The sequence below is a fragment of the Sturnus vulgaris genome, chromosome 5 (assembly GCF_052056855.1).
Source record: "Sturnus vulgaris isolate bStuVul1 chromosome 5, bStuVul1.hap1, whole genome shotgun sequence".
Classification (NCBI taxonomy): domain Eukaryota; kingdom Metazoa; phylum Chordata; class Aves; order Passeriformes; family Sturnidae; genus Sturnus; species Sturnus vulgaris.
Window position 1 is genome coordinate 28,594,251 of NC_142247.1, and position 13,189 is coordinate 28,607,439.

Sequence of the window (13,189 nt, forward strand, 5' to 3'; positions counted from 1 at the left end):
TTAAGCTTTCCCTTAAGGAGAAAGGGGCAGCTGTCAGGGCAAGAAAGTGAGAGAGAGAAGAGAAAAGGCAAAAGGAGGCAGTGACAGTCTAGGATCAAAAGAGGAAGGTCAAGGAGTAGAAAGGCTACAGAATGGCATTGCTCCTGTGGCTGGGGTCCCAGCTGTCATCGGTCTGGAGCAACATCTCTATACTGGGAGTTTTTCTTACAGTGTTTACTTTACTGCTTGACTTCATGAAGCGCAGAAAGAATTGGAGCCGTTACCCGCCAGGCCCAGCCTCGCTGCCACTCGTAGGGACCATGCTCTCCGTTGACTTCCACAACCCCCATCACTCCTTCGGCCAGGTGAGTGGCAGTCCCTGAACAAAACACCCCCCACATACAATCCACCGTGGGCCCAGGAGGGGTGGGTCACACCTGGCATCAGCTACAGATACATAATACAGAGAATAGGAATTTTCTTTTTCCCTGAAGTTTTGAAGCACTCAGTGGGTATGACTCCCAGAAACACCGTTAGATGACCCTCTAGGGCCATAAAGGGACTTCTAGTAGGAGGCAGATGCATTCAGGTAAGTCCTAGGAAAAGTAGTAGCTGTGAAGCACGCTGCAATGTATATGTATGATCATGATGGAATAAATACCCTGTTGTAAAGTTTCATGACACTCATTCTATTAGAGGAGTCCAGTGCTACAATAAAGAATACCTGCTTTCTAATACTTCAAATTATGTTAGAAAGTTTATTTTTGGCCAATTTCAGTATCACGACCCTTGTGCAAAGCTGAAGGGCAGTGCTCTCCCCAAAGTCCAGGATGATGCAAGCCACTGCCTAAAGACACTGACCTGGCCTGCACAGATAAAGAGATAAATCATACTCCAACACTTCCCAACCTCTATCTCGCCATCTCTGTGTGAGCTCAGTGGGAGACCACTGCTGTGCCCCCAGTGACAGGTGCTGCTGTAGAGCTGGCTGCCAGCTTAACATGTGGGCAGGCTTGGAGGCAAAGAGCAGGGGAATGTACAAACAAGGGAAGACAAACAAATATCCGTGGGCTGGGAATGTGGCTGCCGGAATGGCAGGCTTCCCTGTGAGTTACTGAAGCATGCCTGTAGGCATGTGACAGTTTCAGTTAAAGAGACCGGCTTGTGGGATTTGCCCCAGCAGCAATGCCCAAAATCTCAGTAGTGTTCCTATTCAAAGTCAGAGCTTGGCTTTTCTCAAAGGGAAAGCACAGCTTTCACAGCTTGTAGCAGATAAACCACGGGTGTTTTGTGCTTCAGTCTGCAAACTCTAAAGTCCTCTTTTCTAGGACAGTGCTGTTCAGCTGCGTGTCCAAAACCTGCCAAGTAGAAAACTAAATATAGCATTTGAATTGTTTGCTTGCATGCTGTCCAAAAGCTTACCATTTTCAAATCATATCACGTCTGTGTCATGCTAACCACAATCTTGACCAGTAATCATTTTTAATGACATATTTCTAGTGCCAGTGAAGTGCTAATTCCCTTTTCAACCCTACTGCAAATACAGTATTAAGTACTTAAATTCCTTGCAATGCTACAGTGCAGAAATCGAGAATCTTAGCTTTTAAAGAAAAACAACAAAAAAAGACTGAAAAAAAAGTAAAAGAAAACTGTAGGGTATTGCTGCTATTGCATTGTCTTTAAACATCGTGCTTCTGAGCTTTGCTCAGTGTTTCTGACTAGCAGGGGAGGTTTGACCTGCCTACCAAGGAGTCTATGTCCCATTAGAGGGCTTGTCTACCTGGAGAAGACTTTGCTCCATGGCCAGCTCCCATGGTGAGTGTATGGCTGACAGGATTACCTGTGCATTCAGCTTTATGAGGCTTACAGATCACAGCACATGTAAGGGCATGTGCTAGTTACCAGTCATACTAGATGTCTACACTCCTTCTAGGGAGAAAGTTGATTTGAAACTTCCAACGTGGAATTGCCTTCCCATGTTTCTGAAAACCTGGCTCTGGGTAGATCTTCAGGTACAAATGCATCTTTAAATAAAAATTACATATCACCTTATTATCAATATTTCCTTCAACAGAAGTAGACTAGCTCAGAACTTATTTAGTCTTTCAGATCAAAAGAAATAGAAACATTAGGAAATAATTCATTATTGAGCATGCAATCTTTAAAAATCCCAAAAAAGGTTCTTGACAAAATTAAAAGTACTTGCAAAATGTTCATGACAACAGTTTGGCCAGGATATGTGTATTCTAATTTTTTCCACTTACAGGGCATTGATTCCTGCTACAGCTCCTGCTTGGCACTGTTTGGAGATATTGCACTGCAAAAATAAAGGTCAAAGATCAGCTGAAGATCTCTGAATAAAAGTAGCTCAAAGTTGACTAAATAGTAAAGGCCCTAAAGAAGGATGTGGTGATATTTCTGATGTTAAACTCAGCTCATTTTCAGAGACATGCTTTTTTATCTTGGCAGCTTCAGAAGAAGTTTGGAAACATATTCAGTCTCCAGAACTGCTGGACCAACGTGGTAGTGCTGAATGGGTATAAAACAGTGAAGGAAGCGCTGGTTCGCAAATCTGAGGACTTTGCTGACCGGCCGCATTTTCCAATATATGAACACATGGGCTATGGAAAGAATTCTGAAGGCAAGTCCCATAAAAATGGACATTCCTTGATGGCACTAGCATGAGAAAGATTGGGTAGAGGCAAGGTGTTCTCAGTAGGGTGCACCTTTGCACATTCCCTGGTCAACCTCCTTGTATATCTGGCACCCTTTGGTGGCGACAAACTCGGATTTTATTAAATGGGGGCTCCCCTTAGTGGTTGTAGTATGACTCCAGCAAGCACACACTTCTTCAGCTGTGTAAGGACACTATAAGTGGTACAACTTTTCTGCCAGCTCCCAACACCCACAAATTAGTGCTTATGGTACTTATGTAAGACAAAATGCTTATGCAAAATGTTACATGTAAGTTGTTGCAAAAAAATATAGTGACTTTCATTAAAGACGGATTATTTTTGTGCATCCTGCCCACATCACATCTTCAGCTCCTGTGCGGTGGCACAAGCTGCTACCTAGTTCATGCAAGCTATGGGAACAACGCTGAATGGTTTGGGGGGGTGATTCCTTTATCCTTAGCAGCCCTTGTTCCTCCCATTGAATCCCCCCTGCACCTTTGCCAGCCATGAACGGGCACTAGAAGGTGCAGCGATCCATTTCAGAATTGCTGTCTGAAAAAGCTGCACAAGGTCAGACTGTTTAATCAATCCACACAGACCTGTACCTCCAGACTCAAAACTGCTCTTCTCTAGCAAAATTATCTTGATGTACAAGTCAGATATCTGACACTTTTTGCTCATCCACAATTCCAGGCATTGTTGTAGCAAGATATGGGCACATGTGGAAGGAGCTAAGGAGATTCACACTCACAACGCTGAGGAACTTTGGGATGGGAAAGAAGTCCCTGGAGGAGCGAGTGGTAGAGGAAGCTGGATTTCTTTGTTCTGCCATCAAGTCTGAAGAAGGTTTGTGACATCCACAAAGATGGGGAAATCATAGAGAAAGGCAATACAGTAATGCAGAGAGAAGTAATACTACAGCCTGTTTTCATGCAGTGCTCTCTTCCCATGCAAATGCAGTGTTTCTGGTCTATGTGCACTCCTTGGAGCTACTTCTACTTCACGCAGTGGGGCTACTGTAACACTAATCCATTTGAAACAGTAAACAAATAGGAAATTAGAAACTGAGAGGTAAAATAGAATTTTTTCCCAGAGCTCAGTAACTCTAACTTTATGAAGTTTAGTGGAACATATTGATATTATCACATGCAATAAAAGTGCAGCTGAGAGTTCACAGAACAAAGTGTTACCTGTCAAGTCACAGAAGAAACTTGCAACTCAATTTTTCTTGGGAGTTTTCTTCTTTAAACATAGATCAACCAAATATTAGTAAGAATGAGATGATCTTAATTTCCTAGTGTGATGCTTGTGATGCTTTGAGTGGCTTGAGGGTTTTTTCTCCTGGTGTCATTAAGGTGGCATTTGTGTATTCTCATTGCTGACAGATGAGGTCCAGCAGTTTGGTGTTGCTGAACTTCATGGCTTGGTCTCCATTTCCATTTTCAGGTAAATCTTTTGATATACATATTCTTGTAAATAATGCTGTCTGCAATATGATCTGCAGTATTGTCTTTGGAGACCGTTTTGACTACGGTGATAAGACATTCAAGAAGCTGTCACAGTTATTTCAAAATTCCTTGAATGAGGAAACTGGATTCCTGCCTCAGGTAAACCACAGGCTGTAAGAAGCTGCCCTCTATTGCATGAGAGAATTGTGTTTTCATAATTTTTTTTTTTTTGCATCATGTAATATCTTCTCTCTCTTTCTCTCTCCCTCTCTGGTTCTCACACCCCAGCTTCTTAACGTGGTGCCCGTTCTGTTGCGCATCCCTGGAGTGCCACAGAGAGCCTTTCGAGCACAAAAGGAGTTAATGGACTACATAGATGTGATCATAGATAAGCATATTAAGACCTGGGACCCTGCTTACACCCGAGATCTCACGGATGTGTTCTTAAAGGAAATGGAGAAGGTAGGGTGACACTAGCAGACCCTGTGGGGTCAGGAGTAGTTGCTTTGCCTGTGCAAGCTTGTGAAGCTGACTTTCCTCACAGAGCTGCACAAAACCTCTTACCAACTCATTTACTACGTTTCCTTCCACACTGTATCTTGAGAAGAAAGGTATGCTTCATGCCATAACCTCTTTTATTGTCTTAAGACAGCATATTATCTGCTGCTCTTGTTTCTGCCGTCACATCTCCTTCAGAATCTAGGAACTTCCTTCTTTCCAGCCTTCAAAAATTTGAAGGCTTTAAAAAGGCAATGATTGAAAATTCACTAATTGTCCTAAGTTTGTGCCAGGGAACAATTCAGCATGCAAGATTCTGTGTAATGTGCCTCAATGACTGATGCCTCAAAATCAGTTGCAAAACTGGAGAAACAGATTGATTTTTTGGTGTCACTGCCCCATCCATAGCCTGCCTTTAAACCAAGTTATGATTTGAAACAAGTGTCTCCTTTGGGATATATATTTTTTAATTGCTTGCTAAGAACTAGTTTGCTAGATGTCAGAAAAAGGCCTAAATCTGAACTTCACTGAAATGAAAAGGAGTCTTTCCTTGAATTCAGTCAGGCACAAAGTCAGTATAAAATCAAAGATATTTGAGTCAGCCCGTCCATCTGTCATATGTTTCTGCACAGAGATTCACTAAATTTCAAGTGCCAGATGAGCAATACTAGCAAATTCTGCTTGCAAATCACTTCCACTATCCAAGTCCTCAGGCTGGACTGTTGCTCTGCATAACAAACCCTGCCATGCTGTAGGTGTCAGGCACCTCCAGCCCATGCCTTGCCCCCCACCAGCTCGCATGGGCAGAGCAACGTGACCCACGTTACTCTGCACTGTGCAGTACAGCTTGGGGGTGGATATGAGCCTGACCATGTTGCCTCTTGTCACATCTCTCTTCTGTTCACTAACATAAGCCAGTCTGATGAATCCCTCTTCTGAGTTAACTTTTGTCAAGTCAGTCCCAAACTCCCTTTTCTGAGATATTTTATTGGAATAGCAGTTGAGTCTTAATTGCTTTATTAATTGCTATCCATATTATAAAAGCATCTAAATATACAGAATAACTTAAAAGAAGCTAGTCCCTAGGAAAGGGAAGTATAAAGAGGATTAGAAAAGACAAGCAGATGAACTCATGCAGAGAGCTTGTCATATCTCATATGTTAACAAATTTGAGCTCAATTAGCATTTGGATGAGAGACCAGTTTTGCTGAAAGTGGTATTGGAGACTTAATAGGTAGCAATAATCCTTTAACCTGATAACCCTGATCTTTTTTTTTTTTCTTTCCAATTGTAAGAAAATACCAGGGCAGGAGCAGTGAGAATCTGTAATGCATAGCTAGATATAACCCCCTTAAAATAATGCTAATTTTGCATCTGCCACATCAATGCAGCCTGCTCTCTACTCTGTGGCTTTTATCATCTCATCAAACCTGAATTACTGTGTTCCACCTCCTCTGGAGGAAGATGTTACAGTGAGTGGCAAGGGTCTGTTTGAGCTGAGAGCGAAAGATGTTTACTTGTGCCCTGAAGGCAGGGGTAGCATTCTTCTCTGAGTATACCAGAGGTGGTTGAGGACCTTCAAATACAGGAGGTAACAAGGTTACTAAGTACATGAGTCATGCTCAGACTGTTGCTTGTGCTGTGCTCTACTCTCCCAATGAAAAACAGGAACACATGCTAAAAAATGGATCTAGTGCTTCTCAGCACTTCTCTGGATAGTGCTCTTCTCACTCAGCAAGTAGTCCAGCTCCAATCACACACTTTTTTGCCCTCTACAGGGTAAGGCAGCTGAAGAGAATGGTTTCCACTATAGCAACCTTCGTCTTGTGGCCATGGACTTGTTTACAGCTGGTTCTGAGACCACCTCCACCACTCTCCGTTGGGCATTGCTGTATATGCTTCTCCACCCAGAAATACAGAGTAAGTCAGAAACTTGCTTACAGAAGTGTAGCCTTTTCAAGATTCATTTTTCCACAAGGATTTCACAATGAGGAACAGCAATCCATGGATTTTGCAATGAGGAACAGCTTTGGTGATTGTTGGTCAAGCAGAAACACAGGAGAAACACTTCCCAAACAGATCTTCTGGCAGAGGGGTAGTTGTGATAAAAAGACTGGAGTTCGAAGGGCAAATTTGCTCACACCTTCGTTTTGAGGCCTTCACCTGGGGACTTGCAGCGATCAGTGTACCCTGTTCCAGTATTTGGAATAGATGCTGATTGATTTAAATTCTCTCATACTGCTTGCCCAGGTACCTTCTAGCTGCATAGAGGAGGGGTAAGGTAGCATGTCAAGTGGCAAGGCCTTTATTAAAGATGCTATGAGTAAAGAAGAGTTATACAGAGTCACCAGTCAACTGAAAAATGCCTTCATGTCTGGTTTCTGTTTCTGTCTCTAACTGCTTGTCCTGTTCTCACACAGTGCCTACAGTTTCATGCAGCCAGTCTTCCTTCACCTTGTACCAGCTGCTTCTGGTTATCTAAGGGTCCTCTAATTCTTTATACCTTCTGCTTTCAGGTAAGGTCCAGGCAGAGATTGATAAGGTGATTGGCAGAGAGAGACCCCCCACCATGAAGGACCAAGCAAGCATGCCTTACACTAATGCTGTGATCCATGAAGTGCAACGCTGTGGGGATATTGTTCCCGTTGGGCTACCTCACATGACGTACCGAGACACCGAGTTGCAAGGCTTCTTTATTCCCAAGGTGACCGTGAGCAATACAGCAGTGTCTCCTTGTGCAGATGCCAGGCATGGGATGGGAATGACCCCATCCAACCCTGCATCGTTGCACTTCCAGCCCCAATTACAGTCACTGTTGAGCACTAAAATAGGACATTTTGAAATGCTAAATTCAGGCAGATGATCGTATCTGTGTTCTAGGCTCACGCTTGTTGTATGGCAACACAACTGCACTGGCAGCTCAGTGCAAAGGTTTTCTTTCCTCTTGATGAGGCAGTGATATTCACTGCCTGTCAGAAGAAGCTTAACAGGCTCTCTGGAGCACTCGTGCAGCTTACTGCCTTTCCTGAGATGGTAGTAGTTAAATTCTAACCTCTGAAGCTACTCAAATGCCGTTGGCATTCAGACCAGTTCTGTTGTGACAAGCAGCTGCCCTGACAGCAGTGGCAGAATTCAAGCCTGGGATATTTTTGTATTTTTTTTTGTAGCAACGTGGTATCTCCTCTGATTTAGAACCTTGACATGTGAAACAGGAAAGCTTTGTGATTTTCCATGGCCGCTGTGAAAGCTGGGCTTTGAAGTCTGTCAGTCAGCTTTTTCTCTGCAGCTATAAAGCAGGTCCAGGAGGATCTGAGAAGCAGAGGCTGTTTCCACTGTGTAACCGTGAAATTGGCATTTGCATGCAACAGCCTTTGTAGGGATACAAATTGCAAAAGTTCAGATGCTTCAGAGTGTCAGGCAGGCACCATATGCCACTGGAAAAGGGCCCTGCTTTACCTCTGCTTCAAATAAAATGCAGAAGTGGAAATGGGTGCTATTAGATGGGAGACGAGGAATAAAGAGGGACCAACACTATTCCATTGTGCCAAGATAATGCTGCTGTTCTCACTTAAATTGTTTCCTCTTGTGGGGAGTGCAGGGGACAACAATCATCACCAACTTGTCTTCCGTGCTGAAGGATAAGACAATCTGGAAGAAACCGAATGAGTTTTACCCCGAACACTTCCTAGATGCAAAGGGGGAGTTTGTGAAACCGGAGGCCTTCCTGCCCTTCTCAGCAGGTAAATCTAAGGGGACGATCCAGCTGCAAGTCAGAAGCACAGCAGGAGGGTGATCTGCTCCCCTACGGCAATTCTAGCATCCATTATTGCCCTCTTTGACAGACACTTCCTATTCTCTCTCTTGCAGGTCGCCGTGCCTGTCCAGGAGAACAGCTGGCCAGGATGGAGCTCTTTCTCTTCTTTACCACACTCCTGCAGAAATTCACTTTTGTGCTCCCTGAGGACCAGCCCAGGCCACGGGAGGACGGTCACTTTGCACTCACCTACTCTCCACACCCGTACCTGTTGCGAGCTCTCCCAAGATAAGTGCACACCACTCTCACTCGCAGACCACCACCCACCCAAACGCTGTCAGAAACATTGCAGGTCTAGGCAGGATCATGCCAAGTTCAATCTCAAGTCTATAAAAAGCCATATCTGTGTAAAGTAAGGATGTAGGCCAATATCTTGTTTAGCTTAATTCTAGTTGTGGTTCTTGAATGGGACAAGAGACCTTCAGCTTCAACAACAAGGTGACATTAAAATGAAGTTTCAGAGTAGTGCTTCTGAAAAATCTTACTATCCGAGACGTCCATGTCCCCTTCGTTCCTTCCTGTTTATTACACACTTCTGTATGCTGAACAAATACTGCCTTGTCTTAATTTATAGCCTCAAAGAAAGTAAATTTTAATCCCAACAACCCTTATGTCACACTATGCCTTCAGTAGGAGTGAATACCAAGGAGTACATAAATAATCCATATGGTGTTTCAGCCACATTTGTGTCATTTGTGAAATACAGAAATTTTGATAAATACATTTAAAGAGAAATCCTGGTATTCAGATTTACTATCTCCTCTAATTAAAACTTTTTTTTTATTATTACATAAAGTCAGCTCTTGGGCAGGCTTGGAACTCACAAAGGCATGGAGTTATACTATCTGAAACTGTATGGTCATACATTTCAGAGTTACCTTTCAGTTTCTTCCTGCAATATTCCTGACAAATTGTTTTGCAAGACGTAAAGATGTTTAAATTAGCAGTAGCTCCCTTACCACATCTAAAGAGACAATACCAAAAAGAAGCTCCTATGTATAACCACCACTAAAATACCATAAAATATCTGAAATCGAGTGCACATGTGCAGTGGTAAATGTGTGTAATAGTAATTTTGGAAGCTATGAAAGCTATTGAATTATGCAAATATGTATTAACATAATTAAGATTTTAACTTCCGCAGGAATTATACATTTATGCTTTTCATCTACAAAATAACTTGAAACAATAAAAGTGATGCTAAATCCTCTTTCTCGGCCCTCTTCTTTGTTTTCGCCTCAGTCCCGCCTCAGATACTCACTCACCTGAGATTTCTCTCCTCACACCCAGCACCACACCTGCGTCTTTCAAGACCATTTCAGTGTTATTTTTCTGGTCTGTTTACTGAATATGTTCGGATTTATAGTGGCCAGCATATACCCAAGTGTTTAAAGAGAACTTAACTTTAGAGAGGTCTCGGCACTCGTGTATTTAGATAAAACCGTGAGTATAGCTAGAGTAGGGACTGCCTTTCTGGCATGCAAGAGTGTACTGAGAGAAAGCCCAGCTGCACAACCGAACAGCAACCGACTGCGGCGTTCCGGGGGCAAAGGGAACACATTGATCGTTCCAAATCACAGCCCCAGCCCTGCCCTGAGGGGCGGTGCGGACCCGGCGACCTGAGCAGGCGAGGCCCTCAGGAGGCGAGGCCCTTCAGCGGGCGGGGCCCTCAGCGGGCGGGGGCCCCTGCGGGCGGGGCTCTGAAGAGGCGGGGCCCTCAGGGGGCGGGGCCCCTCAGGAGGCGGGGCCCGCCCACCAGCTGCTCCACCCCTTGTAGCGGTGGCGATTAGCGTTTCTTTTGACCAATCGGATGGGAGGGACGGGCCCGGAAGGCTGGAATGGCAGCTCAGACGACCAATAGGAAAAGTTGAGGTGCCCTGGGCGTTCCCGCGAACGGAGGGGAAGGTGGCGGCTCCAGCAAGATGGCGGTGGCGGGCAAGGGGGTAGTGTCGGCCGCCGTGAAGCCGATCTTCAGCCGGGACCTGGGCGAGGCGAAGCGGCGCGTCAGGGAGCTGTACCGGGCCTGGTACCGCGAGGTGCCCAACACGGGTGGGTGAGGGACGCGGGGCCTGCCGCGCGGGCTCAAGGTCGGAACGGCCTTAATGACATTGGTGAAGCCGGCGGGCATCGCATGAACGAGTGACAGTGTGGCGATTTTTCGGGTTGAATTGCACGTTGCCGGTGGAACGAGCGCAGAGTGACGTGGATGACCGCAGTAGGTGTTATGTTTCTCTTAGTGCATCTGTACCAGCTGGACATCACGGTGAAACAGGGGCGTAACAAGGTGCGGGAGATGTTCATGAAGAACGCCCACGTTACGGATCCACGCGTGATAGACATGCTGGTTATTAAGGTACAAACAGTTACTTCTGGTTTGTTGAAGCTGCAGAGGATGTGGATGATTGGTGGTGAGTGTGATGGAGAGAGGGACAACTTTGTACAAGCCCATCTATGGAGTTGTCTCTGGCATTGGATTGGTACATCTATGTCAGGAAACCTGTTCATAAGGGATCAGGTGGCTTTAGAATTCAGCAAGTGTATATCAAGCAAAGCGGCAGTTAAAATACTAAGTTTGTTATTTATTTTTGTTGGTTGCTTGCTTGTCTTTTTTTAACAACAGCAATCAAAGAAAGGGAAAATAGGTGCTGCTCACTAGTTTACTATTAAAAATGAACTTTCTACCCTCTACGAAATGGAAAATGGTTTTCTTTACTGATTCTGAAACATATATTCCAGTGCAGGTACTTGGTTGGAAGCTGTTTTTGAGTGGCAGAACACTAACTCTTTAACACATCTGGTGGTGTTACAGGCCTGAGAGACCTGTCTGCTTCAAAGCAATAATCAGCACAACAGGCTTCAAAATGCGTCTGAGCAACAGTAACTGGCCTCTGCAGTTCTAATGCATTAGAAAGCTTCCGACCAACGACTGCCATGCTCACCTGTTTTGTTTCTTGCATTTCAAATCAATTACTGTCTTTACACGATGAAAAAATCAGAACCCTAGATAGTATGGTAGGTGACAGTTCCCAGCAGTCTCATTTTGCTCTGTGCTACCATCCTATAAAACCAGTATAAAAGAGTGGAATCATGAAGAAGTTGCATGTCTCAGCGGCAGTGATACTGGTGCAAAGCACTTGGCCAGCAGTTTAGTTTTACAGCTACAGTGTTGCTGTTCACCCAAATTCAACAGAGGTGCTTGAAAGCTAGGAATGTTGTGTAGAATTTTATGGGAGGTGCTGGTCAGGAGACAAAGCAGGTTTTAAGAAGGGGACAGAATCTCTTGCCTGTTTCACAGGGCTGGGAAGCTGTCCTGCAGAGAAATCAACTTAAGTCCCAAGGCAGGAACAGTATACTTGTGTCACAGTTTAGGTGATGCATGCAGGCTGCAGGAGTACAGAACTGTTGATGCAGCTATTATTTTAGTAGGTGTTTTTAAGTGCATTCAAATAGCTTTCACAGTACTGTGTGGTTAGACTTGGGCTCTAAGTGCCAACTAGTCTAAAATTCTTTTGTGTGTGTGCAGGGGAAAATGGAGCTTCAAGAAACCATTCATGTCTGGAAGCAGAGGACTCACGTCATGAGGTACTTCCACGAGACGGAAGCCCCGCAACCTAAAGACTTTCTGTCCAAATTCTATGCGGGCCACAATCCCTGAGAAACTGACTCCGTGTGTTCCTGCCTTATATTACAAATAAAGTTCTACACAACGGAAAATAAAAATCCATACAAAGAGATTCTCTAGTATCTTAGGAGCCTAAGGACTAGATGAATCCAGAGCATATGCAAGTGATTATGATCTGTTTGAAGAGCTGTAATTTCCTAGTTTTGCCAATGTGTCACTGTTTTGCCATTTCCACTGGGTGGCATTTATCCCATCACTTACCCTGGGGTGTCTGCTGAATAACCACAGCACAACCTGTCTTTGTGCTTAGCCTGCAGCCCCATCTGTAGATGTTAGCTCTGTAAGAAAGGCAGGCCTTTAGAAAAGCCACTGTCCTCACAGAAATATTCTTGTGCTTGAGGCACATGTGTATTCATGCAGTGTCTTGCAATTTCAAGCTATGACTTTGTTGACTTTATGCTCTTTATTGGGCATTAGTCTTCTTTGTTTCTCGCAGAGAATATATAAAATCCAGTATGCAAATGAATCCTTGTGCATTAAAACATCAGCAGGGTCCATTTCCCTGCTGTAAAATGAAATTACCTAGAAAAAGAGGATTTGTACTGTTTTCTAGAATAGGAAGGCTCTGTAAGAGCTTCTGAAGCCTAGCAAGAGATTGTCCTACCATCACCTCATCCACTGAATCAGGAATTACTAGTTCCCTTTCGAGAGGGATAAGGAGAATTTATTCTTTCATCAGACAGAAGAGGTTTTCAGCAAGTAACTCAGTGCTGGAGCTCTTTCAGATGTGACCAGCACTGGATGTTTGTAGTACACTCAAACTTCTTTTTTTTTCCTAGCCTAAATGTCTTTTTATCCTGTAAGTACTGAGGCTTTCTTCCCCATGAGGAGTGCAACACAGCACCCCTCAAGGATGTGTACATAGATACCTTGGGGCGCCAGGGTTGGCATGTTTTTAAGGACAGGGTAGACAAAGTCTTCTGGGCCTGGAGGGGCCCAGGAGGGACTGTAGGACAAAGCAGTGAAAATTATGTTGGCACTATATAAAACAGGAACAGGTACATGTGTGGCTCCCAAGAGCAGATAAACTGGAACAACAGCTTCTCAGGTGACTTTGAGCAAGGAGGGGGCAACTCTGATACCAAGTGACTCA

General features: G+C 44.3%; 2 protein-coding genes across 3 annotated transcripts in view; both read left to right on the top strand.

Annotated features, from left to right (window-relative positions):
• CYP2D6 (cytochrome P450 family 2 subfamily D member 6) overlaps positions 1–9,624 on the top strand; it is a 31,215-nt gene extending 21,591 nt beyond the window's left edge. For both annotated transcript variants that reach the window (XM_014882670.2, XM_088165235.1), the window contains exons 2-10: positions 211–344; positions 2,449–2,620; positions 3,348–3,500; positions 4,101–4,261; positions 4,391–4,564; positions 6,379–6,520; positions 7,117–7,304; positions 8,199–8,340; positions 8,468–9,624. In XM_014882670.2, the coding sequence (XP_014738156.2) occupies positions 211–344; positions 2,449–2,620; positions 3,348–3,500; positions 4,101–4,261; positions 4,391–4,564; positions 6,379–6,520; positions 7,117–7,304; positions 8,199–8,340; positions 8,468–8,646 (1,445 nt within the window). In that variant the 3' untranslated portion in view covers positions 8,647–9,624. The remainder of the gene's footprint in view (positions 1–210; positions 345–2,448; positions 2,621–3,347; positions 3,501–4,100; positions 4,262–4,390; positions 4,565–6,378; positions 6,521–7,116; positions 7,305–8,198; positions 8,341–8,467) is intronic.
• A 664-nt stretch (positions 9,625–10,288) lies between these two features.
• NDUFA6 (NADH:ubiquinone oxidoreductase subunit A6) lies at positions 10,289–12,195 on the top strand. Its single transcript, XM_014882675.2, has 3 exons — positions 10,289–10,463; positions 10,652–10,767; positions 11,938–12,195. Exons 1-3 carry the CDS (start codon positions 10,337–10,339, stop codon positions 12,067–12,069), a joined length of 375 nt encoding a protein of 124 aa, XP_014738161.1. The 5' UTR covers positions 10,289–10,336; the 3' UTR covers positions 12,070–12,195.
• Positions 12,196–13,189: the final 994 nt, after the last annotated feature.

Coding starts and splice junctions, on each gene's coding strand:
- NDUFA6 (XM_014882675.2), top strand. CDS start 10,337: ATGGCGGTGGCGGGCAAGGGGGTAGTGTCGGCCGCCGTGAAGCCGATC. Junction 10,464..10,651: donor CCGCGAGGTGCCCAACACGG/GTGGGTGAGGGA, acceptor TGTTTCTCTTAG/TGCATCTGTACCAGCTGGAC. Junction 10,768..11,937: donor TAGACATGCTGGTTATTAAG/GTACAAACAGTT, acceptor GTGTGTGTGCAG/GGGAAAATGGAGCTTCAAGA.